This window comes from Vidua chalybeata, chromosome 1 (assembly GCF_026979565.1).
Source record: "Vidua chalybeata isolate OUT-0048 chromosome 1, bVidCha1 merged haplotype, whole genome shotgun sequence".
Taxonomy (NCBI): domain Eukaryota; kingdom Metazoa; phylum Chordata; class Aves; order Passeriformes; family Viduidae; genus Vidua; species Vidua chalybeata.
The window spans coordinates 45404889-45431030 of record NC_071530.1 but is presented as its reverse complement, the minus strand read 5'-3'; the positions used below and the strand labels follow the sequence as shown (position 1 = coordinate 45431030).

Below are 26142 nucleotides of genomic sequence, written 5' to 3'. Positions count from 1 at the left end.
ATGTGGTACTAACTATCTGTTGTGGATACAAACCGTTTTTCAAAACATGGGAAGTACTCAGTTTTGAGGTTCTGCCATCTTTTCTTTTATATTGTAGTGATTGTCTTCATTCGAAGGACCTTGTCTTTGGGTTTAGGATTGTGATATTACTCCAGAATTTTCCGTATCTCATTTACATACTTTCTCCTTTGTTTTCTTCTATAACCATTTTGACATGGCTACAGCTTTTGTTTGTTTTGGTTTTGTTTAATTTTAGACACCAGATGTTCCTATGACTTGAATTTTCTTTTATAGATGAGTAACATTTTTGCATTAATTTCGTAAAACCAGCTGATTAATGTCCTAGCTGCACTTAATTGCTTCCTAAGGCAGAGCAAATCCTAGCTTTTCTGTTGGGCTGTTGCAAGTAGAGTCACAGGGATCTTTTTTATTTAGGACCAAACCTTTTGTATATGAGAAATATAGAAATATTTCTATATTGAAATATTTTTCTCCATGGAGCAGAGACTCAGAGGCTTTTTAAAAAGAAGTAGTTTGTTTATTAGCAGTGATTTTGCTTAATGTTTTGTGCATAATTTTTAGAATTGTCACTGTTGGTTCAGAGACAAATGGTCTTATGAGAAATTAAATTTACACAAAAGAAAATACGTGAATTACTGCAAGATAATTTATCTCAGCATTCATTACAGTCTATGAAATAGATTTTTTTTTCCTACTGCTTTTCTATTTCATATGGCTTCATTGACACTCTGACATATGCAGATGACCAAATTTGGCAAAGGTAGCCTTTCTTATTCAAAGCCTTATAATATTTTTCTTGTTTCATTCTATATCCTGGATTCTGGGGGAGGACAGTAGAGAGAAGAGGCAATGAGAATACAGTCCTTGCTGTCTTGGCTATTGGAGTCCTTTCTGAATAAGCATAGACTGTTCTGATTTAAGCAGCTGATATATCAGATAAGTAAGGAAAACTTTCCCAAGTGTTCTCAGAAACTGACTATGGAGCAAGAATGACCTTCTTATCTTCAAACCACCAGTGTGCTGAATTTCTGGAGTAAATGCTTCCCAAAGGCATGCATAGAGAATGGATGGCCAGAAAGCATTGGAAGGAGCATCTGAAATGGCTGACCTGAACTTAGAAACCATTAAGAAATTTGCCAGGTTATTGTAATTTTTTTTCCTAACCTCCTATCTTTGAATAGACGTGTATGGGTTCTACTGTTCCTCCTGTTGCTCCTGACAGTTTAGTGGTGCTTGTGTTTCCTGTTGTTGCCTCATTGACGTACGTGGACAGAAACTGCTGAAAAGTGGTGCTGCTACACAAATGATTACTAAATTAAAAAAATGTCTAAACTGAAAAGCAGTATTTCATTTTCAGGCTCTCATTTCTCTTTATTTTAATATATATCTTGAAATTAAAACAAAAGAAGAAATTTTTGATTTTGTGGTTTCTTAAATTGATGTCACTTGTGAATAAAGTTTTCAACTCAACATCTGACTGTGCTCATGTTGGTCAACCAGTGGTTTGTGATCAAGGTAAAAAGCAGCAATGACTAAGAACAGTGGGAATTAGAACTGCTAGTGTAGTTTTTGACTTATTTTTGAGAAGTGGATTTTATTATTTCTCCTGTAGTGCTTTTATGTATTTTACTTCGTGTGTTTCAGTGTGCTTACCAGAAATCCCACTTTCCATAATTCATAATACTAACAGAGTCTTTTATTGGGACCCTGTTTTAAAAACTACCAACACTGAGAGTGTTTCTTTAGGTTTGTTTGGTTTTTTTTTGTTGTTGTTTCTTAATACAAGTCAGGTTTTTGTAGGTCTTTGATACAAACAAAAAAGATAGCTGACACATAAGAACCTGGTGAAATTACAAAGGATAAAGTGAAGTCATTTTACCAGCTAAAAAAGACAATCTTAACACATCAACACAAATTCCTCGAACTGCCTCATCAAATTTTTTCAAAAAGCGTAGTCTGTCCTCACTCTCTTCACATGTAGGCTAGGCCTACTGTGTTTCCTTATCTGCTTCATTCTTTGTCAAGCACTGCCAACACACACTGCTCTCTAAAGCTGGCCTGGGCTTCCTGCTGAAAGGAATGTCCTTGAGCATATAATGAAATTTTGATAGTATTTAACCAGGCCAAGAGCTAAAATAATTTCCTTTGATACAGAATGACCTGTGAATTATATTGTAGCCCTGGAGGCCAGAGCTGAGCTAGTTGCCATTTTGGTGGAGTTTTTGAGCTTTGCTGTTTGTGCCCTTAGCTTATTACATGTTTAAATTCATATTGCAAAGATACTTATCAGTTTCTCCATCTGGTTGGTAAAATGAAATTATTTTGTGCAGTTCACAATGTGGGTAGCAGGCCAGTTGTGAGTAAAATTAAAATTTCTGTCCTCTGTTTTTCCACGGATTACAACTATGTAGCTGTTTATCTGTTTTCTTTTATGGATATGCTTTGAACTATATTTTTAGGGGTTAGGTTTTCAAATTTACCACTCTAAGAAAATGGAGTAATCCATTTGCTAAAGAGTAGCCAATGGAGGTTTGATTTTTTTGCTCCTCATGGTTATCCAGTAGCTGGTTGTGTCATTTCCACACCAGTATCGGTACTGTATACAGCACATAGTTGTGTCTGCAAATAAGGAAAGTTCTCTTTATAGATAGATTTTTTTTTTTCAGAATTTGGCTTAGATTGTGCCTCAGATCTTGTTTAAATTAAAAGATCTCTGTCTCCAAATAAACATTGCAGTTATGCAACAATTAGTAAGGGGAATCATTTGCTATTAAACTTCTCATCCCAAAAATGGAGGCCCAGCTTCTGAGAAAAAGGATGCATAGTGTATTCTGATTCATTAGGTGTGATATGCTTTCAGGAATTCTATTTCCCTCCCAAAATTTACTGTAGGCACTTCCTAAACTTCTGTATCACATGTACAGATCTGAACACTTAAGCTCTCTGTGCAGAGTTCACAATGGATCCATTGAGAACTATGCTTTTCATAACTACAATTTATTATTGCTGCTAATTCCTTGTAACTGTAATGCTTTTCTAATGTGCCAAGAATGAAGTATTCTTCCCCAAACCTGGTTAATTATTTTCTGCATAGTAGTATTTTCTCATAAACTGGTGTAGAACCATAGAATCAAGGAAATGTTTGGTTGGGAAAAGACCTCTAGGATCCATGGAGCCCCATTTATTAACCTTGCACTGCTTTGATGCCACTAAACCGTGTCCCCAAGTGCCACGCGTTCTTTGAACACTGCAAGGGATGGTGTTTCCACTACTTGCCTGGACAACTTGTTCCAGTGCCTGACCGCTCTCACAGTGAAGAAATTTTTCTTGGTATGCAATCTGAACTTTCCCATGTGGCCATTTCTTGTCCTATTGTTATGTGGGAGAAGAGACTGGTGCCTACCTCACTACAACCTCCTTTCAGGCAGTTGCAGAGAGAGATGAGGTCTCCCTGGAGCTGCTTTTCTCCAGGCTGGACAACCCCAGGTCCCTCAGGACTTGTGCTCCAGCTCATCACCATATGCACCTTTTGAAAGTATGCATTCCGTAGAAGCCATTGACAGAATTGGTGCTTAGTTTTTCAAGCTAGGTTTCCTCTTTAAGAGGATTTCTGAAATTTAAGGTATTCTAAGTGAAATTTCCCACTGAAGGTGATGTCTTCATTTGTATCACACAACCCTTAAGATACCAGATTTATTAGTTGTATTGTTTTGAGAATGCACTGAAGAGAATTTCAGCCAGTGCTGTGTAGATAACACTGAAATGTTAAGTCTTTTGCTGTAGTGCTGGTATACTGAGGATAGAATTTGTGCTAAAGAGAAAAGTTATTTATTGGTTTTAATTAAATAGCACATAATCTTGTCAAACACATTTCTGTTGAGTAATGAATTTCACAAAAGTAATTTAGGAAAAATATCTTGCACAGAACCTATGGCTCCTTAACATTCTGTCACATATACATTATAAAAATTGCAAGCTACTGCAGCATGAACCTTTGTGTCTGATTCACAACTTTACATTATACTTTATCTTCCAGAAATACTGCCCTGATGCTGTTATTTATGCAGTAGCTTTCCCACTTTGCCTAGGAACTTGTTGGGGAGGGGACTTGTCCTCTTTTCAAGATTCTTGCCTGCTCTTCTCCCCTGCATGCACTAGAGCAAAATTAGTCAGTTGGAATAGTTGGGTGATTTTGCAGATACAAAGAAACCCTGAAACTTTCATCCATTATGATAATAAAGGGGACATTTATTACCATGTGATCTTTTCAGCTGTCTCAGCAGGACAGAATATATTAGGGAAAAAAGGTTTTCTTGTATATATGCCATTTTGTTATTTAAAGAGATAGCATAATTCTGAAATAAGTGCATTTGTTGTCATGAATTTTACAAATACTGAAGCAGAGTGAGAGGATCCTGTGACGTTTTCCTCTCCATTTTGGTAAGTGGATGTGAATGGAATGTGAGGGAAAAGCTCTACTGCTCACAGTCTCTTCTGTTGGAGCTCTGGTTAGTGAAACCCCATTTCCAATAGAAACTGCAGGAGGATTGTCTTCAAGGGCTGGCTGACGTGGGGCAGGTGTGTGTACATGAAGGACATTCATTGACACAGAGTTTATGGCAAAAAAGTACATTTTCATGATTGTTGTATTCTCTCAGAGGTCTTACTGATTTTGGTTCAAGATCTGTATATGTTTGTGAACATATGCAGATGAGTTCTGACTTTACTGTCTTTATTACAGATGATGAACCAGAACCTGCTGATGGAAAAATTATGTTCAGGAAACCAGCCAAGCGTTCGTCAGAGAAGTGTTTGGACTTCAATGTAAGTTCAAGTAAGAAGATGAAAGAAGCAAATAAAACTAAGAGGGAAGCAAATACCTCTCAGAGTACAGCTAAGCAAGTAAAAAATAGCAGTCTTCTCTCATTTGATGATGAGGAAAATGATGATTAGGGGTTGTATTTTTTTATGCTTTACTTGCCCATCTAGAGACTAACCATGAGGGCCTTCATAGGAATTGAAGCATGGTGTCCGAGTCTTCTCTTACTTTGTTATAGTCCAACTAGAGAAATATTGTATAAAATCAGCATGAGTTAAGTCTGTGCAGTTAGTTGCAACTGTATGTCATGTCTTAATTTTAAGAGAATTTAACTGTGTATGTAAAAGCTATTTGAGGTCACAAATGAGTAGCAAATTATACCTGTATATATTCAGCTCACAAATTTTCAATCAATTTTAAAAAGCCCTCCATTACTAAAATGTATTTTGTTTATATTGAATAGCCTTAGTTGACAATTGTGTGTTTTTTACCTGTTATTATTGACATTCAAAAGAGAGACACTTCATTGCTGTGAAACAGAGACTGAAGTTTTCTGTCTCACAGCTTAACAAAAGTTTGCACAACCTTTGCATTTGTGATTTACAAGATTAGCTCTTGCAGAGCCTTGCGATAAATTTGCTAAAGGCTAGAGGCTGCATTTGCAAAATTAATGTAGTCTTGATCCTGTCTTTGGTGAAAGCAGTCTAACAAACATCAAATTCATTTGAATTGGTTGTAATAGCAAGGTATAAAGATTTTGATTCTAGTTGATGGTATCAACTAATGCAAGAGAAGCCTAAACCATTGGAGATTGTGCACTTTGGTTTTGACACTGATGGACTCAGTCGTTTGATGGTGTTTTGGATTTTTTTTTTTAAAGTATATTTGTTCCAGTTAACTACTTACATGTTCATAATTATTTGGGATCTCAGCTTGTTTAAAAACTGTATTTCATCTGTAAGCTGTGGAAAAGCATTAATTTAGTATTCTTCAAGTAGGGGGGAAGTTGTAAACTGGGAATTTAAGCCAAGAAACCCTATAGCTATGTGTGTCTTGGTTTAAGACAGTTTCTGGGGCAGACACTCTAAAATGAATTACTGCCCCTTTTAGTTTTAACTGCTTCCCTTTCACTGATAAGCAGAGTTGAAAACAAGAACATACAAGTGAAAAAAGAAAAGTTTACTAAAAAATGAAACAGCAACAGGCAGGATAACAGTAATCATCACTAAATACAAAAGTACTGAATCCCATGGACTGCTTGGGAACAAAGAAAGCAAGATGGCAGAGAAACCCCTCCCCAGAAATGTTAGCCTCCATAGAAGACCACGTGGTTCAGGGGACAAAGATAAGCTGGTGGAGAAGCCCCTTCTCCTAACCATGTGTTGGTTAGGGGAAAAAAATCACCACAGTGTCTGCAACTCTGTGATTATGAAAGTCCCTCTTCTCCAAACAACAACCAGCAAGGAACAAGGACAAAACAAAAAGAAACCTGGACTACAAAACCAGTCAAATGCTGCTGATCCGTTTGCTCCACATCACCAGATGGGGTCTCTCTCCCAGCAGCAGCAGCTCCATCAACAGCGGTGGCTGGAACTCATGGAGGGACTTGGCCTCCTCCTCAGCAGAAGATGACAGGCAGATGCCTGGGACAGCCGGGCTCCACAGCCTCCCACTACAGCTGAGCGCTGCTGGGGGGCTGGAGTGACTGTATGGGGCAGGAGCTGTTCCATTTTTCCCACTGTGGTGCCATGGCTGGCCATTCCTGGGTGAATGAAAAAGGAAGGAAAAAAGGAAGGAAAAGAAGGTCCGCCCTGGTCCAGAGACCAAAACAAAGGGGAGCTTCTGCCTTGAACTGCCTCAGTTTCTCAGTAGCTAGCGGGAACAAAAGAGAGGCCTGTGTGAGTGTTGTCCTAATTTTAAAGGGATCCTGGCATCTTCTGCCTCCATGAACCTGGGACAAGACCCTCTGGTTCTGCTTCTGACCCCCAGATCTTAAAGGGGGAGTAAAAATGTCATCCAGATGGGGGTAGAATGACACTGAGAGCTGGTGGGATTTTGGAGAACAAGGTGGTAGGAATGTGACTTGTGACTTTGAAATCATTTGGATGTATGGTGTGTTCTGTAACCATATGAAACCAGTTCTGCTGTGGGACAGGACATTAGAAATTATTTGCCCTGTAAAGCTTCATCAAGGAGCAAATTTCAAGTTGCTGTGTGAAACAGCTGGTTTTAGTTTGTTCATCTGGTAGTAAACAATAAATTATGTTTTCTTTTAAGTGGTCCAAAGATATTTTAATAAAAATTTCAGTACATGAAATGGGATTTTTTTTGCCTTCTGATACTGGAGCCTTGTGGCAAGCACATTTCTCTCTCTCTCAGGATTTTTTATTGAGGTGCACAGAGAGAAATGAAAGAGAAAACAATTTCTATTTCTGCTCCATGTTTTTCTCTTGTGGAATGTGTTTGGAGAATTGTTTACCTGGAGTGAGCTCTTAGTTGGATCATGGTGGATTGTTTGGGCCTGAGAGCCAATCGAATCCACCTGTGTCTGGGCTCTGGAGAACAGGGTCACGAGTTGTGAGTTAGTTAGATATGATAGTTAGAGAAAGTAGCATGTAGTATTTAGTATCCTCTTTTATATAGCATATTAATGTATTATAACATAATTATAATAAAGCAATCATTTAGCCTTCTGAAATGGAGTTAGACATCATCATTCTTCCCATTGGGTTCGCCGACATCTACAACAGAGCCTCCTGTACCTGCCTGTCTCCCTACACACCAGCTTCCGGCAGCATAACATTAGATGCAAGTCTGCACACTGTTTTGCACTGTTTGTGGGAGTACATGTTACCCTGATTTTGAAAATGAATAGATCTGTTGTCCTTTCAGAAAATTGAAACCAGACCTATAAATGCATATTAAAGTCTTGTTGCACTGGTCTCGTATTAGAATTGTGAGAGAGGTACTGTGTGGCAACCTGATTATTCCCATGAGGACATGCTACATTTGTAAATACATAATTTGTCTGTATTCTCTACATAAAAAAGAAGAAGAAATGTAAAGTATAGAACCAAAGGTTCCCAGGAATTAGTAATTCCATTTATTTTGTATACTTGTTTGAATCCACTAAAAATAATATGCCAACACATACATACACACCCATGAGTAATCTTGTAGCATTCCAGCATACAAAAGGAATATTTGGGCATATGTCAAAAATGGAGTAAATACTCTGACTTGCTGAGACTCATCTGAAAGAATGAATTAACCTTTGGCTGCTTACTTAAACTTTTCTGGTTCTGTTTTTCAGTACAGAAATATATTTGCATACATTTTTCTTGCACAACCTGGAAGCTCGTAACTTGAGCTGTGAGGCAGCTTAGGAGACATGGCTATCGAGATAAATGCTTGCCAAGGACCATAGGGCATTTGATTTTACCTTAAAATTAGAGAATCCCTCATAAATATGTAGTTGATCTGGCCTGTTCAAAATAAGATTGAGATCTTGTCTGGTTATGGTTAGTAATTGCATTTAAACAAAAGTTACCATTTTTAGTGAAAGACTTGGGAAACTGAAGTTCAGTAAAAGGAGGGTTACCTTAAAGTACTGAGTGTGGTACTTTTGGTTAATCATGCTTCTTGCTGTACAACCTCATGACCGATGTCTGGAATGCAAATAAATGGATTTAATTTACTTGGAAATAATAAAAGGTATGTTGTTGTTTAGGCAACACAGCAGGGGAAGGAAAGGTGGATACGGAAACCCAGTTTCTTTTCTTTATTCCGACTGACTTGAAGTGTTCTGACCAGGAGGAGACCTTTGTATTCATTGTATTTCACTCCCAGTTCACCCAACAATAACTAATTGAATAGGTTTATTAAGAGGTGTGAGTGATGCACAAAAGCATTTTAATCAGGTAGTCATGTGAAAATTCAGTGTTTTTACCATGACACACCAGACAAATCACACACACTATCAACTCCCATGAAACCTGTGTTTAAAGAGAACAATTACTTGTTCATTTAGGAAAGAAATGTGAAGCTCTTAAGCAATCACCTGTCCTAATGGGCCATGGGAAAATAATAATCACAACTTTCTTATAAAGGCGAAGCCAAAATATATACATGGAACATGAGGCTAAGAAACATGAGGAAAGGACAATTTCCCTGGGTTTTCTTTTGCTATTGCTTGTCCCTGTTCCCTGTCCTTTTCCCCTCCTGTAGTGGAGAATGTATATGCCTTTATTTTCTCATGGAGTTTGCTGAGTTAAATGTGAGAGCAGTGCTGGAGGAGCAAGGTGAAAGTAGCTGAGGCTTGTTACCCAATAGAGGAATCTTGGCCAGATGAGGCCTATTACCTCATATGGGAATCTTGTACTGTTTCTGTTAATAAAATACTTGAAATTTCCCAGTTCATTAAGACTAAAACATTTATTGATGGTATTAGCTGAGCAGTGAGGTGCAACAAATCTGGTGAACTGTAGTAGCATTACAGCAGCAGATGCTTATAATGGAGGCTTTTTACACTGCAAAGGTGCTTGGATATCAATAGGAGAGGTGAGATGCTCTGTCACCTTAATTTCTTTTGAAGAATCAGGATTTTTCTCTAAATGATAGGAATCAAGGTGAATCATCAAGAATGCTGCATTCTTGATAGAATAAACAAGAAAATGCACATGTGGGCAGGTGGCCAGGAGTTCATACCTTTGATTGTATTTCTGAAATAAAAGCAAATTTGTTGTACTGAAAAAGTTCATCTCATTGGCCTAAAGTGGTTCGTACCTTTGACTGTATTTATGAAATAAATGCAAATTTGTTGTACTGAAAAAGTTCATCTCATTGGCTTTAAGAGGAAGGGATGAGTCAGAATTACATTCTGATAGGTTTTTTTTTTGTCCAACACTTTTCCTAGAAATATCATTTGGAGGATCAAAGGCTGTGTTTTGCAGACACTGAACACAAGAAGCCTGTATTTAGAGGTTTTAATTACACATTTTTAAGTTTCATCACAGGACTTAATGTCCTTTTTTACAGTGCTTCAGTATCTAATCCTGTTAGGAAGCTGCAGATTTAAAATGAAGCAGGAAGCAGCAATGTCATCGTTTCAGCTGATTGTTTCCCTTATGCTGTAGTGCATTAACTAAGTAATGCTTCACTTGGCTGTGCAGAGCCAACTGCCTTCTCAAGGACATCAGGCTTGCCTGGAGATGAGTCATTACCTTTTGTGCAGCACACGAGGTATGATGTGCAGCCTCAGCAAGTGTTTGTCCATTGAGGTTGGTTAATAACCTATAGGCCTGTCCCGTGGCAAGATGCCATAAATCAATCCTTTGTTCATTCAGCAAGCAGAAAGGCTGGTTGCCTCTTCAGTATCATCCCTTTGTTACCATTCCTAGAGCAAGGTACTAATCTGCAAAGACATTTTTCATGTTGTAGACCTTCCCTTCTGCCGCACTTCCTTGAGAGCATTTCGCATGCAACAGTCACAAAGATAGCCATTAAAACCAGGGGAGACACACCATAGGTTATATGTGACTGCAGCCTCCTGTAGACTTCCTCAAGATATTGAGAACCTATAAAATCTCAGAGGCAGCCTCTGGGAAGTAACTTCCTCCTGGAGAAAATGAATGGGACCAGCCAGGAAAATGACACAAGATTGAATTTTACTGTTATTTACCTCACTGTTAGTATATTTTCTGTTGAAGGTAAAGCAACAGCTGGTAAAGCCGTTCTTTCCCTCTTATCAGAAGTGGCTTTGGTGCCATTCCAATCCATATGGCAAAGGATTCCTTTTCCTTGACTCTGGTGGCAGTCCTCAGTGCCATGCCTGATTAGTTAAGGCCGTGGGCAAGTGGGAGCTACCTTGTAAGAGGCAGAAGTTATTAGAGGAAGGTGTTAAGCCTCTGTAGGAAACGGTGATCACTGCACACTTTTAGTTTTGATATCATGAAAGAGTTGTTCCCTTAGGGACAGCACACTAACAACGAACTTTAAAAGGGCAGATTATAAAACTATGAGGAAAATGGTTAACAGCAGGCTGAAGGGCAAAGAGAAGTACTTAAAAACCATAGAGATCTGCCTGGAGGCTATTTAAGAACATTGTATTAGAGGCACAGATGGTTTGTATACCTCTGAGCAAAAACAGCCTATGAGGAAGGATGAAACTCACAGGGTTATGTGGGAGAAAAACGTGAGTATAGAAAGGTTGAAATGCATCCCTTAAAGATGACGACTGTCTGAATGACAGATGAGGGAATGTTACCAGAAGAGTGGAGGGAGCTGGAAAGTTAGTGTGAAGGAAAAGACTATAGCAGCTGCTGACTCTGGAGCCTCAGCATGAAACGCTGAAAAGAGTGAGTCTAATAAAGTCCAGACAACTCTGCCTCTGAATACTGGGCTACTCCACATGAGACTTAACCAGAAAAAGCAGCATACTGTTTATCTGAGTCAGCTAGTACAAGCCAAAATCTTATTAAAGCAGTCTACATTTTTAATATGTTACTGGGCCAAATTTAAGAGTAAAGGAGTGAATTCAATCACAGTTACTCTATGCTAGGACTTTATTTTGACCTTGTGTTATACAGTTCCAAAAATGCTTTCAATCTTTGCTGAAGAAGGTAAGAGATTAAAAAAAAAAAATTGAACAGTCCTAAAAACTGATTTTAGTAGAAGAAAAAACCCTACATGAAACCCTAGTAAAAGAAAAAAAAACCAACCTGTTCTTACACAGCTTTGGGCTGAGAGAGACTATCTGATAAGGATGAAGTGAGGTTTGCACAGCATTTTTATACCGATGTGTAATTGGGCAGATGCAGAATTTTATTGTCATATATCAGAACAAGAACACACGGATTATAAATTAGGCAGGGAATATCTCAAGTATCACAAACCTGATGAGGTGTGCAAAAAGAGTCCCTGTGAAATCAATGAAAGCTATTTTCTGGTTTAAAACCAAGGAAAGGCAGGGGAAGGTTAGAACAACTTATTTTTACAATAAAACCTTCATGCACACAGTCTCGCTGGAACTAGAGCCCTGTTATCTAGTCTGTTTTATTCTGCCCTGTTAAATTGAAACAAACAATTCAGCTGCCCGAGTCCCTTCTTTTCTCCTCTGACATGTCAACTATCTTGAGAGAAGAGATTAAACATTGTTCTGATGAGTGCTGCAGCAGCAGCAGCAGCTTTATAATTTAAGGGCTACATAAAATTTATGGAGCACTGAGAAGAGCTTAAATCAATTTTATGATTTTCATAAATTATTTCAGGCAGATGAACTTTGTGCAAAAAGCCAGTGATGTTTGAGCTGTTTATCCAATGGACAACAACATTGAAAATAGGGATTTTCAAAGGCACCTGTGGGAATTATGTATCTGAGTTTGATGGGAGTTAGAAGACTTGTTCCTTTGAGCTACTTAGTATTCCAATGTAAATTTTTAATCATTCCGAATTGCTTAAAATACTTGGTAAAAATCAAAATTAGAGGAGGGTTAAATTTAGAGCAATTTTGAAATTTCATTTAAATGCTGCATATGCTTATAAACAGTGGATGGATAGCATGTAATTCTACTTCAAGTGACAAACCAGTCTACAAGTAACACTTGTAGAGTTAAACCTTTTCTTAAGGCAGTGTATTTATGGGTTGTTGTTTAGGCCCCATTCACTGAGGATCCTTGTTCTGTCTTCTTCACACTGTATTTGCAAATTACTCCAGCTGCTAAAGAGTAGGATCTGCCTGTACAGCAGAAAGAGAAACTGGCTGGTTTTTATAGCACATTTCAAGATTATATAACAGGACAAATATAATTCCATACATTACAAAATGAATTGAGACTGAACTTCCCTTCTGGACAAGTAACTAAAGAGCTGATAGGATGCAATTCCCATTTCGTCCTAATTTTGGGTGTTACTGGGTGTGATTGAAAGAGCTTTCCTCTCCCTGGACATTATGGTCATCAGGATACAGGTAGGTTGGAGACCTCTCATCTAATTGGGACCCCTCTGAGCTATAATTTTCATGTATAATTTTCTGTATTTTAAGCTGCTCCACCTCCTCTAAACTGACATAATTGTGCTTCAGATTATTTCACACTGAATATACTAAACATGGTAGCAATAGAAAGAACCACTGCTGAATTCCTCTAAATTGGATGGGCAACTTGGAATAAATTATTTACTGATATTACTGCATTGCTTTCAGTGAAATGACACTGATAGATACTGAGCTCCTTACTAAACCTGAACAAGGTAGTCTGAGGTGAGAGGGTTTAAATTCAAAGTCGTTAAGTGTGGGACACTCTAGGATCTTGCCACTGAATTTCTACAGCCAACATTATACATAAATAATGGGAGCTTCTTACTCAGTGGTCATTATTCTGCAGGAGGGCATTTATGACTGCTGTGAATTAAACACTCAACACAGTCCATGGTGTGAGGAAAGCTAATGCAATTTCAGCTCTAAAAATTAATATGTCATGGAGAAGAAATGAGAAATAATCTTAACCCAATTATTCTCTGCTTCAGACCTTAGCTGGAGTGATGTGTCTACTTTTGTGCACTATACTTCAAAAAAGAAAGTCCAATTGGAAATTCCAATAGAAAGTAGTAGTATTGATCAGGAGTCTAGAAAATGTGAACTGTAAGACTGAAAGAAGTGGGTAGTACAACTAGAGAAAGGAGATGCAGGGAAAGGAATAGGAATGTGATACCAGTGTTCAGACATATAAACCTTGCTGCAAAGAGGGAAGTTGCAAATTGTTCTCTGTGTCCTCTGGGAATACAAAAAGAATGAAAGGATTTAAATTGTAGCCAAGGAGATTTAAGGAAGACATTAGGACAGGCCTTCCATCTGTAACAGTAGTGAAATATTGAAACAGATTGCCTGGGGAGGTTGTGGGATCTTCATTGCCAGACATTTTTAAGAAAAGGTTAGACAAACTTCTGTCAGGAATGATTTGGGTATAATTGATCCTGCCTTAGGGCAGAGGGCCGGACTAGATGACCTTGCAAGGTCCCTTCCAGCTCTACTTTCGATGGTTCTCTTATTAGAAAGGCTGATGTCATATTCTTAGGACCTCACCATTCCTTTCAAAAGCAAAAACATGCTATAGTGATGGCAAGAGTCAGATTTAAACTGACAGTATCTGGGAAAAGGTATCAGCTAAAGGTTGATATCCCACCTTTAATTACTAACACTTGAATATATGAAATGCAGATGGACTTGTTCAACAGCTAAATACTTGTGGGTTACACTACTGTGAGATTTTGTGACCAGACTATGATCTTTTTAATGGCATGAGAATTTGTTTCAAATGTATTATATATTATATTATATTATATTATATTATATTATATTATATTATATTATATTATATTATATTATATTATATTATATTATATTACGTTATGTTATGTTATGTTATATTATATTGAATATTATATATTGCAACTTCCTTTTTGTCACTTGAGTAAGTAGCAGGCAGTGCTATTCAGCATGTTACATGTTTCAGGTGGGTCACTCTCATTCCACATGCCATGACACATTTGGCCAGTTGCTATGTACTCACTCACTCACTCACTCCGAAGCTCATTCCTCTGATCCAATTTATCATGACGCTGATGCTCAGCTTCATTATGTGGCTGTGTTTAAATAAACTAATGGCACTGATAATGTGCTTGCTATCCTTCTTTCCATCCTCAGACAGTGGATATCCCTCCTACTACTTTCTGCTCACATGTTCTTTTATTCCTGTTGATAAATTTAATTTTCATCTCTTTTGCTGCTTTCCCTTCAAGATGTGCTTGCATTACAAAGTGCAGTTCAGCAGTTTAGCAGTTGGATTACATCCAGATATTACCAAATGCCACATCTTTTAATATCAGGCAGAGCAGCTTGAATTTTCTTCCTTGGAGTGCTGTAAAAGACACACTGACATGTTTTCTGTGCAAATGCCAGAAAGAAAAAAAAAAAACTTAACAAAAGATGGAGGGGTGTGAAGCAAGCTGAAAAGTCTGCATTCCCAGGATTTTCTATTTTCCCTGATTTCTGGATTTAGTTCATGACCCAGCTGCTGATCTCTGTAACTATGGAACCATGCCAGTTTCTAGCAGCCAAGAATTTGTTGCTGTCACGTTTGTGACTGCTAGTACCTTCGTGTTCAGCTAAATAACCATATGTGTTTTTATCCTCAAAGGCCATGCCTGGTCATTGATGATCACAGTATTGCCAAGCCCTTGTATTCTAAAAAATTCATTGTCAAACCATGAAGTAGTATGTATACATGTGTAGATATAGATATAAATATAGATATAGATATAGATATGTATGTATTTATATACTATATATTTGAGTTTGAATTTGGCCTTTCAGCATTCATGACCTTCGAGTTTTTCTCTACAGCTGCATGGAGAATAAAAACTGAAGTAAAAATAAAACCAAAACCAGAATAAAGCTGGGCTTTTTGCACACTCACAAAATGCTTCCAGAAGCTGAGACGTGAAAAAAATTCAGCTTATACCATGAAATCTGGTATTGCTATAACTGGATATTTGGCCATTAAATTGTTTTACTGTATCCTTCAGGGAGAAAGATGCTATCAGTTGTTTTTCATAATGGTGAAATGCTTGTCAGGATGCTTTAAGACCCTTTATTCTATGTATCTTTGCCAATTCCTTGTTAGACATTCATATGCATCGTAGCTGTGGGTACTGCATGTGGTTTGCCCTAGAGGACTTCTCTCAATTGCCCTGGGCTTTGGATCAGAGTCCAGAGTAACTCTTGCTGTGTTTGTTCATCTCTTTTGCTCAAGACTTGTTCTTCACATGTTTTGGAGGTAGATGGATAAACAACACAGATACTCTGGTGCATCCAGGTCACATGGCTATGTTCCCTGTCCCTACTGTGCATTCTGAGTGAGTATTCCCCAGCTTCTGCAGTGGTTGTATATGGGGGGGGCGGGTAAAGTGCACCTCCAGGTCACTGCTCCAGATCCCATGTGCCCCCACAGTTTCAACCTGAGGTTCACTGGCTTGGCAAAGGCTTTTGTCTGAGGGCAGATTATCCCCACATAACTTGCTTCCACTTTGTGCTTTACATTGCTCAACACACTCCTTTTCTCTTCCCTGGGGGTACTGTCTGTGGCAGTACCCTTTCTTGACCCTGAAATGCAGTTTCATTCATTTTCCCCACTAGATAATACTGAACTTGAAAGGAAGGTAAATCTTGTTATTTAGACACAGCAACTGTGATAGTATCCTGCTCCTATCAGAGGTTTCCTGTGCAACAGTGCTTCTTAATGTCTTATTTTTCCATATTGGCACTTTCTGGTGGCAATGTATTTGAATTGCGAGTGCCCCAATGTATTTTTTCATGTACCTCTTGGGCTATTTGCTCTTTAGTTCTTCTTACCTCCAACAGCCCCAGCACAGAGGCTAACACATCATCCAGCAAATCTGCCTTGCAAGGAGTGAAGGGGGCTGTTCACTGCACCTCCTGAGCAGCAGCAGTGTGAGTGAGCATTTGTAATGTGAGACTGCTTCTCAAACTCACTGGTCTAAGGTGTTTACATCCCATTGTACCTGTGCAAACCTCCTGTGTTGCCCTCTTTTCCCCCAGCTTTAGGTTGGCACAGACAGAGGCCAATAATGCCTGTGAGTTGTACTCTATGAATTTCCCCAGCTCCTCTGCACCTCTAGGGAGTTCAGAGTCCACAATGGCTGCAACACCAGCTGAATTTGGGGTTTGAGTGAGTCAGAGACTTTTATGTGTGGATGCAAGCTTTTTTTAAGGCACCTTTCAGTGCTTAAGAGCCTATGCAGGTTCTAATAAATAAATGCTTTTGTCTCAGGTGTTGACTTTAGTGCAGTCATTCAGTACCACATGCACAAATACATACCCATGAATCTTGTTGAACTGTGAGGTTTAGAAAGCCATTTTCTTAGTCTTGCATCACAAATTTGCATGGCACCTACCCTAGTGGAGGCCTAATCTGAGCCACAGACTCTGGGGTGCTACTTTAGTACAAAAATATAATAATAATTTGTAAATGAATCAGGGAGATTTTAAAATCAATTTTCTTCAGCAAACAGTGATTATCGAAATGGTTGCAGTTATCGCTGAGGACTGAATGTATAAAGTGTTTCAAGATAGAGAATTGGATTCTCTAAACATATAATTCTTTTATCAATAATTCTTATGAGCAGTCTTCTTTCTACCTTTTGCCAAAACTCTCTCATCTATTATCTACTGAGCTCATTTGCCTCCTGGATAGCTGTGGATTTGTTGGTATACAAATTAATTTTGTTATTGACTAGAATGAACATTTGGAGGATAAGAATGCCATTGCTATTCACACCTAAAGGTAATCAAGACTGGTACAGAGGAATAAATATTTTCTAACCAACTAAGCATCCTCTCTAGTCTTACTTTGTTTTTCCAAACCCCACTGGTCTGTATCCTGTGAACAAAGCAGTGAGGGGCAATAGCATTTACATCTTGTTACCAGAGGAGGATTGACAGAGAAACTTGTCTCCTGGTCTTGGCTCTTCCCATACTCCAGCTCATCAGTCACTCACTCATAAACAGGCTCTACTGTTTGACTGCAGCCTGTCTCCTCTTTGACTGCAATGGTGATAATTATTTGTCTGTCATCAATTTATTACCTCCAACACAGAAGAAAGAAAAATGTTCTTGAAGAGCCTTGGTGTCTCCTTGGGAATGGTAGAAAGTAGCCTGCAACTACAGTGTCTAAGAGAGAGCATGTGATGGGATACTACAGTGATGTGGTGTTACTTGCTTCAGCCTGGGGTCTGTTCTGAGGAACGGGTATTATTAGCATGTAAAAAGCAAAGGAAAGGGGAAAGAACAGAAAAAAGTGGTGGAGTCTGCCCTGTTCCTGGCCTATTCCACTGGCCAGTTCCAGATGCTCATGACCAGTCGTTGGTGCCATTTGGGGTTTTTCAGGTTTTCCTTGCCCAGAGACACCCAGGAGATTTGCTCTCGCTTGTAGCCAGATTCTGCCTTCATTTAAGCCTGAAATGACTCAGCGGCGAGCAGAGCGTCAGGATTTCGCAAACCCTTTCCAAGGGTTCGCCAAGGCTGTGCCCCGCCAAGCGAGGCAGGAGGCCGCGCAGCCCGGCTTCTGCACAGCCGGGCCGGGCCAGGCCGGGCGCTCCCTCCCGGCGCTGCCTCCGGCCGGCAGCAGATGGCGGCCGCGCCTCAGGCTCGGCAGCGGGGCCGGGCCGGTCCCGCGGGGTTGTGGCGGCTCCGGGTGCGCTCGGCGGCGCTGCCCGCCCGCGGTACCGCGCCCGCCGCACTGCCCGGGCCTGTCCTGGGCCGCACTGCCCTGCCTTGCCCTGCCCTGTGCTGCCCTGCCCTGCCCTGCCAGCGCACGGCGCCGGGCTGGGGTTGACAGGATTTTTCTGCTTGGGTTTCTCTATTTCCCCGTCTTCCCTTTTTCTCCTTCCCTCCGTCTCCTACATATCTAGGGTAACACCTGCTGCTCGGATTTGTGTTTGATTTGGGATGAGTGAGGAGCAAAGTGCTGCAGGGTGCAGGTTAGAGCCGTGCTTTCCTCTGGTGAAAAAGCGGTGTTCTTTGGTTCACAAAATCACAGCAGCACAGAACATTCTGAGTCGGAAGGATCATCGGGTCCGACTCCTGGCCCCACACAGGACACCCTGAGAATCACACCATGTGCCCAAGAGCATTGTCCAAACGTTTCCTGAACTCTGCCTGGTTTGGTGCTGTGACCACTTCCCTGGTGAGTCTGTTCCAGCCCCCAACCACCATCTGAGTGAAGAACCTTTTTCTAATATCCAATCTAAACCTCTCCTGACAAATTCAGGTCATTCCCTCAGGTCTCGTTCCAAGTCGTCAGCAGTGGCTGCTTGTTGAGGGCTGCATTGTGGGGGCACCTGCTGCGCTCCCAGTTCCCACTGTTCTACCTTTGTTGGCTCTTGCTGTGCACGGTGCCACCATGGGTTGATGCCATTAGGAGCTGGAGCCCAGGGTGTCAGGGCCTCAAGGCTGGCGAGCCCCAGGGTGAGGATGAGGATGGGGATGAGGCCCACCAGAGCTTGCACACTGCTCTGGCCATGAGCACCACGACCCAGAATTATTGACCTAACTGATGGGTAAGACAAAGTCAGGCCCCTCATGTTGGTTAGGGATGGGTGGGATATTAACTGCAAAGAGTATGGGGGATTGTCTGTGGAGCACCCAGTAAAAGGACCAAAAATGGAGCTTAGCGAGACATTTAAAATTCAATGAAGAAAAGCCATAGTAGAAAAGAGACTCCTTTCTGATGTAGGGTAACAGTTATGGGCTGTATCTTGCAATTATTGTACACACAGTTGGAAACTTAGTTAAGTGAAAGGTCTCCATTGGCTTCAGCAGGAGCCCCCATAACAGCCTCATGGGTGTGAGGGAGCCATAGCAGAATTCTGTGTGCTACTGTTGAAACTTGAGTATCATCAATATCTGAATCTTGCAAGTTCTCTTTGATTTGGCTGGTTCTCTTTTCCGTGCCTTGACCTGTTATCTGTACACATTATTTATCACTTATCTCCCGGCACAGATGTGCCCAGAATTTTATTAAGCAGAACAAACTGTAGTTGAATATTTAGGCTGAAATGCAATTGGTAATGCAAAAGCAGTGGCCCTAGCAAGGTGTGGTTTCTAATATGCTATAAAGTGTGGAAGATTTCAGGTCAATTAATCAATATTTGTGGAATTGCAGAGTAAAATTTCCAACTACTGGATGTTTGATACCTGGATATTTAATCATTAGACCATATATACTTACTGAGCCTGGATGCATAGGCGCTGTCTTAAAAAGGCGGTATGTGCTGGAGACATAAAGTCCTCCTAGAGACATAAAGTCATGCTGGAGATGTAAAATAATTCTGGAGGTGATAAGATTTTCTGATGGCTCTGAATCTGACCTCTTATGGGAATAGGATCCATGCACATCCATTCATCATCAGGTGATGAAAATTGCACATGATATGGATTAGCTCATTTAAATGAATCTGCCTTTGGTGACTGCCTGACTACTCACAGCTTCTCTTGAGTGCCAGTCCAGTCCTTTTTGAAATGAGAACAATAAGATAGCTGTCCTTAGCAAAACATGATGAAACCTGCCAATGAGCATTTTCACATGCTGTTGTCTCTTTGTTTTGCAATTGTAGTTTTAAATAGAAGCAGACAGACACTGAGATTTTGAGCCGAACATTTAGGAATGTAGACGTAGGTGGAAAGCTAGTCCTATGTCCACAAGGTCCACCTTTCCTTCTTAAAATATCAATCCCATAACCTTGAATGCTTTTTGGAGATATCTGTAGACTTAACTGAATGAAAGCAAGGGATGAACAAGCCATTTTGTTTCTCAAGCAAATAAATACATCTGTATTATTAAACATGGATGTCTGAAGTTAAGCATCAAAAATCTTTTCTTGGTATCTCAGCATCTGTTCTCTGTAATCTCATTAGTTTTTTAGGTGCTAGCTTTTTAGCTTTCTGTGGCAAAGACCAGTCCTTTCTCCATGATAACATCCAATTGCTTCAGCAGAGCACTTTCTTTAAGCACCATGTCTCTTGAGCAATTTGAGGCATTGGGCACAGCTTTCTCAGCCCAACAGTTGGCTGCTACAGTCCTGCTGGTGGCATCTCACTCAGACAACATTGAGATGCATACCAAAGAGCAGGGAGAGAGGAGGAAGAAACATGATCTTTTCTCTAGACACCTTTATTCTGTTCCACTTTTATTTCCCTGCCGCTGGGAAGCATGATTTCTGTACAGACCGTCTGTCTTCATCTGTGAGTGAGGGAGACAGTAGTAAGTCAGACACTAAGACAGCAGAGCCATCACTGCTCCTCACAGCTCACAAGGAATTGGACCTGTGGGAACAGCTGTGCCTTTGCCACTGAACCACTGCAGGCCAGGGATGATGCCACAGCCAACGACGTGAGATCTCACCGAGATCTCACTTAAAGTTGGAATTTTACCAATCTGCTTTCTCTGCCAAGGTGACTGCTTCTCCTTGGGTGACTGCTCACCTTGCATATTCCTCTGATTGGCCCTCTTTATACTCCCAGTGATGAGAAGATACTCCTAAGTGCATATTATTGCAAATAAATGGGCATAAATATCTATTAAGAATTACAGAAAGTAATGATCCTGATAATTAAATTGGCAACCTCATTTGCTATGCAGCTGACCAGGGTTAGCTTCACTTTACTTTAGCAGCTGTGTCTACACTGTCTTGAGGTGAAACTTAAGTTCTTCTTTGCCTGTCTGGCAGGCAGTGATCCTGTAAAGTGTAACTCTTTGAAGGCAGGCCTCTTTACATGGCTAAGCATGTCCAACATGCTCCAGGGCCACCCTGTACACACAGGGAGCTGGGCCCCAAACTGTCTGTGGGGACAGCAGAGCTCCCAGTAACTAAAACCACTCCAGAAATTGCTCTTTCAGAGAGCTCCAGATGAAACCAGAGAGGCTGTTTACTTCATGTGAAACAGAGGTTTAAAAGCTCAGGCATCCTTTCTAATCTAGAGCAAGGGGGGCTCTGTTGGTTGTATCGTGGGTATATTGCTCTATTTCAGGAAGTCTGAGTGTGGGGCAGTTGTTCCCCCTCCCAGTGGGGGACCACAAACAGGTGGCAGAGTTTTATGACCATCTGGGCCTTCTCAGGTTGCTAAATGGGTGGGGGAATCCCTTCTAGATCCTGCCCAGCTGAGAAGGGGATTCCAGGGGGTTCCTACTGCGGAAAAGGCTGACAACGCAGCTCTGCTCTAATTGCAGCATCAGAAGGGAGCAATACTAGAGATGCAGATGATGGAGGGTGTTTACTACTCCCCGCCACCCCGTTTTCTCCAGGAAGCCCTTTCTGTTCTTTGCACCCAGTTTTAGCAGCTCAGGAATACTGAAATATCAAGAGCTCTTGGTGCTTAAACCAAAAATGAAACAAAAAAAAGAATGAGAGAAGGTTGATCCAGTTTCTTGTATAACAATCTCCACCCTTCAAACTCTGGGATAAATGCTGGCAGAATGAGACCCTTCAGTGAAACACCCACTTTGAATTTCAAGCCCAAACTTCTACCACCATATGCAAAGACTTTGTCATCACACAGATCCTTGTCATCACATCTGTTTGATCAAAGCATTCCTGGACAGAAAGTGGGGGTTGTGACTGCCAAGCAGAAAAAAAAAAAAAAAAAAAAAAAGAAAAAAAAAAAAAAAAGTAGCTGTGTGCCTTATCCAAGCCTGTCATTGCTCTTATGGCTGCACTCACAAAAGCTGCTGCCTTTGCCTGCAGAGCCAGTGTTTAACACCTTTGTTTACTAGAGCTGCAGATAACTGAAACTCCAGTTCTCTGCAGGAGGTGCTACAGAAAAGCAAGAGTCTCTCCTAGCTTATTCAGAGTCCCAGGGTTTCTGAAGAATGTGCAGGAAGGCCTATCTAGGAATTCATATTCCCACTATCCCTTGCCTATTTTTCAAAACTTAATTTTATTTAATGGAGTTTTTAAATCTGGGTAGTCTTTTCCACATCCCTTCTCCTCCACACTATGGCAGTTCACTTCTGGACTATAGGCATTTGTACCAACCAAACATATCAGCAGATTTTAAAAAAATGAAACAGGTACTTTACATGTAATTAATTTAGTGATTTGCTCAGTTGCTGATTCACGTGCATAGCCTCAATTACCATTAATGAGAGTTATGTAGGCATGTCAAGGGCAGAATAGACCCCTAATAATCTAACATGGAATATTATTACATTACTGCTGTAATTATATCCTGCACACACATCATTTCTACTTTGCTCCATGTTCTTCAAATGTGGTGGCTACTCATCTATTATGCTGCATATGTTAATGCTGAGGTTACACTAAGCATTATCTTTTCCTCTTCATTGTTCTGCTGCCTGTCCACAAGAGATACATGGAGGTGAATAAGTAACCTCCCAGTTGGTGTTTTTGCAAAGCTACAAGTTTTGGATTGTTTGAAGGTGATCCTGGAAGCCAGAAACGATCATAAAACAACAAACCTCAGCAGAACAGCATGTCATCTCTCCTTCAGCATTTTATTTTTATTTATTTTTAATTGGAATCTGAGCAAGCATTGCTGAGACACCTTTAGCCTCATGGTCAAAGAAAGTCACATGTACATGAATCATACCTCTGAAGGAGGTATTGAAACAATTCTGCTCTTCCAGAGTATTTTTTGTCTTTGTTAAATAATTTTTCTTTTGGGACAGAGAAGGAAGAGGTCCTATCCTGGTGCACCAATTGGATGCTACTGGAAACTAGAGAAATTGAGAAAACTGAATGCTATCTAATTGGTGTAAATAGCAATTTTCAGGCAATAAAGCTTAACACAGCTGGCTCAGCCTGCTCTATCTCTTGCTTTGTCTGGTGAAGTTGTTGTATATGGACAACTGCTTTTGGGTTTTGGCTATGGGACATATTCTTCCTCTGTGTTTTTGCCTCTGCTCTCTGAACTGTCACATACAATTCAGTATCTTTGTCTTGAGGCTCCCTCCTGCACTTTTGCAGAAGATAAGGCCTAATACATTTCTGAGTATGTGGGCTACTGCTCAAACCTGCATATTTGCAGTAGCATAGTATATCCCTGCAACTAATCATCAGCTCCCTGTGGCCATCTTGCCGTGACAATCGTGCCCAGTGCCTTGGATATTATACTGCTGTGGAATCAGAGGTACACACAGTGTGCCTGCACCTTTACAGGATCACACAGCTAAGCCAAGTAGTTCAGATTATCTTGGCAATTAAGGGATAGTGAGAAGCAGGGAATCCTTAATGCTGACTGACAACATGGCACTAGTCGATGGGAAGGGAAAAGAAGCACTTGCAAAAACTTGAAGATTGTGAAACAGCCAAGCCCCTGAGTTAATGCTTTCTCTATACACCATCAGGCAGGTGGCATGTTCTGGGCTGAAGGTAAATACTGATACCAACATCTAGCAATCTCTTACTGAGGAATTTGATTTTACTACTTCTGTTTGTATAGTGTCTAATGTTAGTTAAAGTGTTTGCTAAAAGAGAGCTCTGTTTCCAAGGTAACAGCTACCTAACTTTATTAGTAAAACTGTACTAATTCAAACAGGGATCTGAACAAACAGATTCATGTTAATTTCAAGCTCCATTAAAAACACGAGGAAAAAAAATCAATGTTCACCAAATGGAAAAAGAAAAGAAATCAATAAAGAAATTTTATTTTCAGCCTTTTGAGTGGCTTTTTGTAAACAATAGAGGTTAAAAAAGCGAAACTACTTGAGAGCAATACACAGCATCCTTGTTAGCTGTACTGTAAACAGGAGAACAAAAAGATTCAGTGATAATATACGAGTAATTATTAAAGCTGTAAAAGTTTGAACAATAGAAGCACAGAAGTGGAATGACCTGTCTGAAGCCACATGCAGCCAGGTCTCCTAACATGTTGTCCAGTGCCCCTGGGCTGTGACTCAAGAGCGATGGCCAGAAGCCTCAGAGAGGAGCACAGGTGTAGTTGTGTCATGGCCTACATTACCCTGAGTGGTGTGGGTGACAACAGCTGTGCCTGTGTCACTGCCAGGACTCAAACATTTGCTAGCAACCAACATACAAACACTCTGGGGATCCTGGTGATGTAGTTTGACTCCCACCATGTGCCGAAGCCCCTGCTGCTCCCATTTTCCCTGCTGCGATGTCCCTTGCTGGTAGAGGGGCAGGTACACTGTCACAGCTGCAGGCTGGGCACAGCTGGTGGCATGCTGGCACAGTGACAGCTGGGACTGTCAGGTGGCACGTGCCACCCAGAGGGATCTTGGAGGTGGGGTTTTGCTTGTGGTTGAGATACCAACTTAGCACTTGGGAGATTTGCATCCATCTCCTCGCTACTCCTCAGCCTTTGTGCTGCCCCCCCAGCTGTAAAATGGGGGTCACACCTCTTTGGTGCTGTTTTAAGGCTAAACCCAGTATTAGGAGCAGTGACTCAGAGGGCAGAGAGGTTTGGAGGGCGCCAAGTGAGCCATTTCAAAATCAGGTCTTTGCATGGTAACTCAGCTCTTTATGCTTTACAGGGCATTTATCTGATCCTAGAAGCTGCAGTTCCTTTCCTATCAAATTAAGGCTATCTTGGCAGGTCCATGAGTTTTGAAACTGTTCAGAAAAGATTTTTGCAAGGAGTAGCAATGGCTTTTCCCTTTCACTGGGCCGTATCTTTTCCAATTTGCCACTGTTAATAAATATTCTCATTTCCAAAATCTGGATGGAGGAAGGAGGAAGGAGGGAGCTATAAAGAGATAACTTTCTGAATTCTCCACAATACTGTGTTTCCCGGACAAAATATTGTTTTATTACTTAAAAAAGTGAAAATAATTGGCTGTAGCCTTGAAGTGCCCACAATGCACTTAGTGACAATTCCTGATAGACGTCAGCTCTTCAAGATCCAAATTATTTCAATATTTTCTTGAACATGGTATCTCATTCCTTTCTCTAAAACTTTTACTACTGAGCACTCTCTTTAAATAATGAAGTTTTAAATAGTGTGTGATAGCAGGTTTTATCTACCTGGCTAGAAGACAATGAAGGTAATGTCACATGGCTGCCCCTTGTGAATAACAAATGGTCTTACTAGGGCTCTCCAAAACAAGGAGGGAAGGGCACAAAGTAAACAGCCTGTGCTTATACACCAAGCGTCTAGTTTTTAGTCTTTACATTCCTTGTACTTGTAAAGAAAAAATCTGGGAGGATGAAAGGCAAAATCTCAAGGTCAGGCACTGATAAGGCCTATCTGGTAAAGAGACAAAGCAAATAGAACAAAAAAAAAAAAAAAGTCTATGGCACAATGCAGTAGTTTATTTTAGTAATCCTCCTAAGGAAAACTAATGATTGGACTGTTTTTCAGAACACAGTAAAAGATGTAACCAAATAAAACCTGAGTGCAGCAGTCCTTTGAAAGGAGAGACTAATGACAACAGAAGTCTTTGGCAACATTTGTGATGATTTTTGTCAGGACAGCTATTTTCTCCCAGCATTAGTCTTTTGTAGAGGCACCCTCTATTAAAATAATACATTATACCTCTCCTCTCCTCTCCTCTCCTCTCCTCTCCTCTCCTCTCCTCTCCTCTCCTCTCCTCTCCTCTCCTCTCCTCTCCTCTCCTCTCCTCTCCTCTCCTCTCCTCTCCTCTCCTCTCCTCTCCTCTCCTCTCCTCTCCTCTCCTCTCCTCTCCTCTCCTCTCCTCTCCTCTCCTCTCCTCTCCTCTCCTCTCCTCTCCTCTCCTCTCCTCTCCTCTCCT

General features: G+C 40.6%; 1 protein-coding gene across 3 annotated transcripts in view; it reads left to right on the top strand.

The window, feature by feature from the left end:
- The window catches only part of KIAA1143 (KIAA1143 ortholog), a 93763-nt gene that overhangs the window by 5009 nt on the left and 62612 nt on the right, over positions 1 to 26142 (top strand). For 2 of the 3 annotated variants that reach the window (XM_053943393.1, XM_053943401.1), the window contains exon 3: positions 4763 to 4845. In XM_053943393.1, the coding sequence (XP_053799368.1) occupies positions 4763 to 4845 (83 nt within the window). Of the gene's footprint in view, positions 1 to 4762; positions 7158 to 26142 lie in introns of those variants that run through there. The other variant, XM_053943383.1, reaches the window with a different exon arrangement.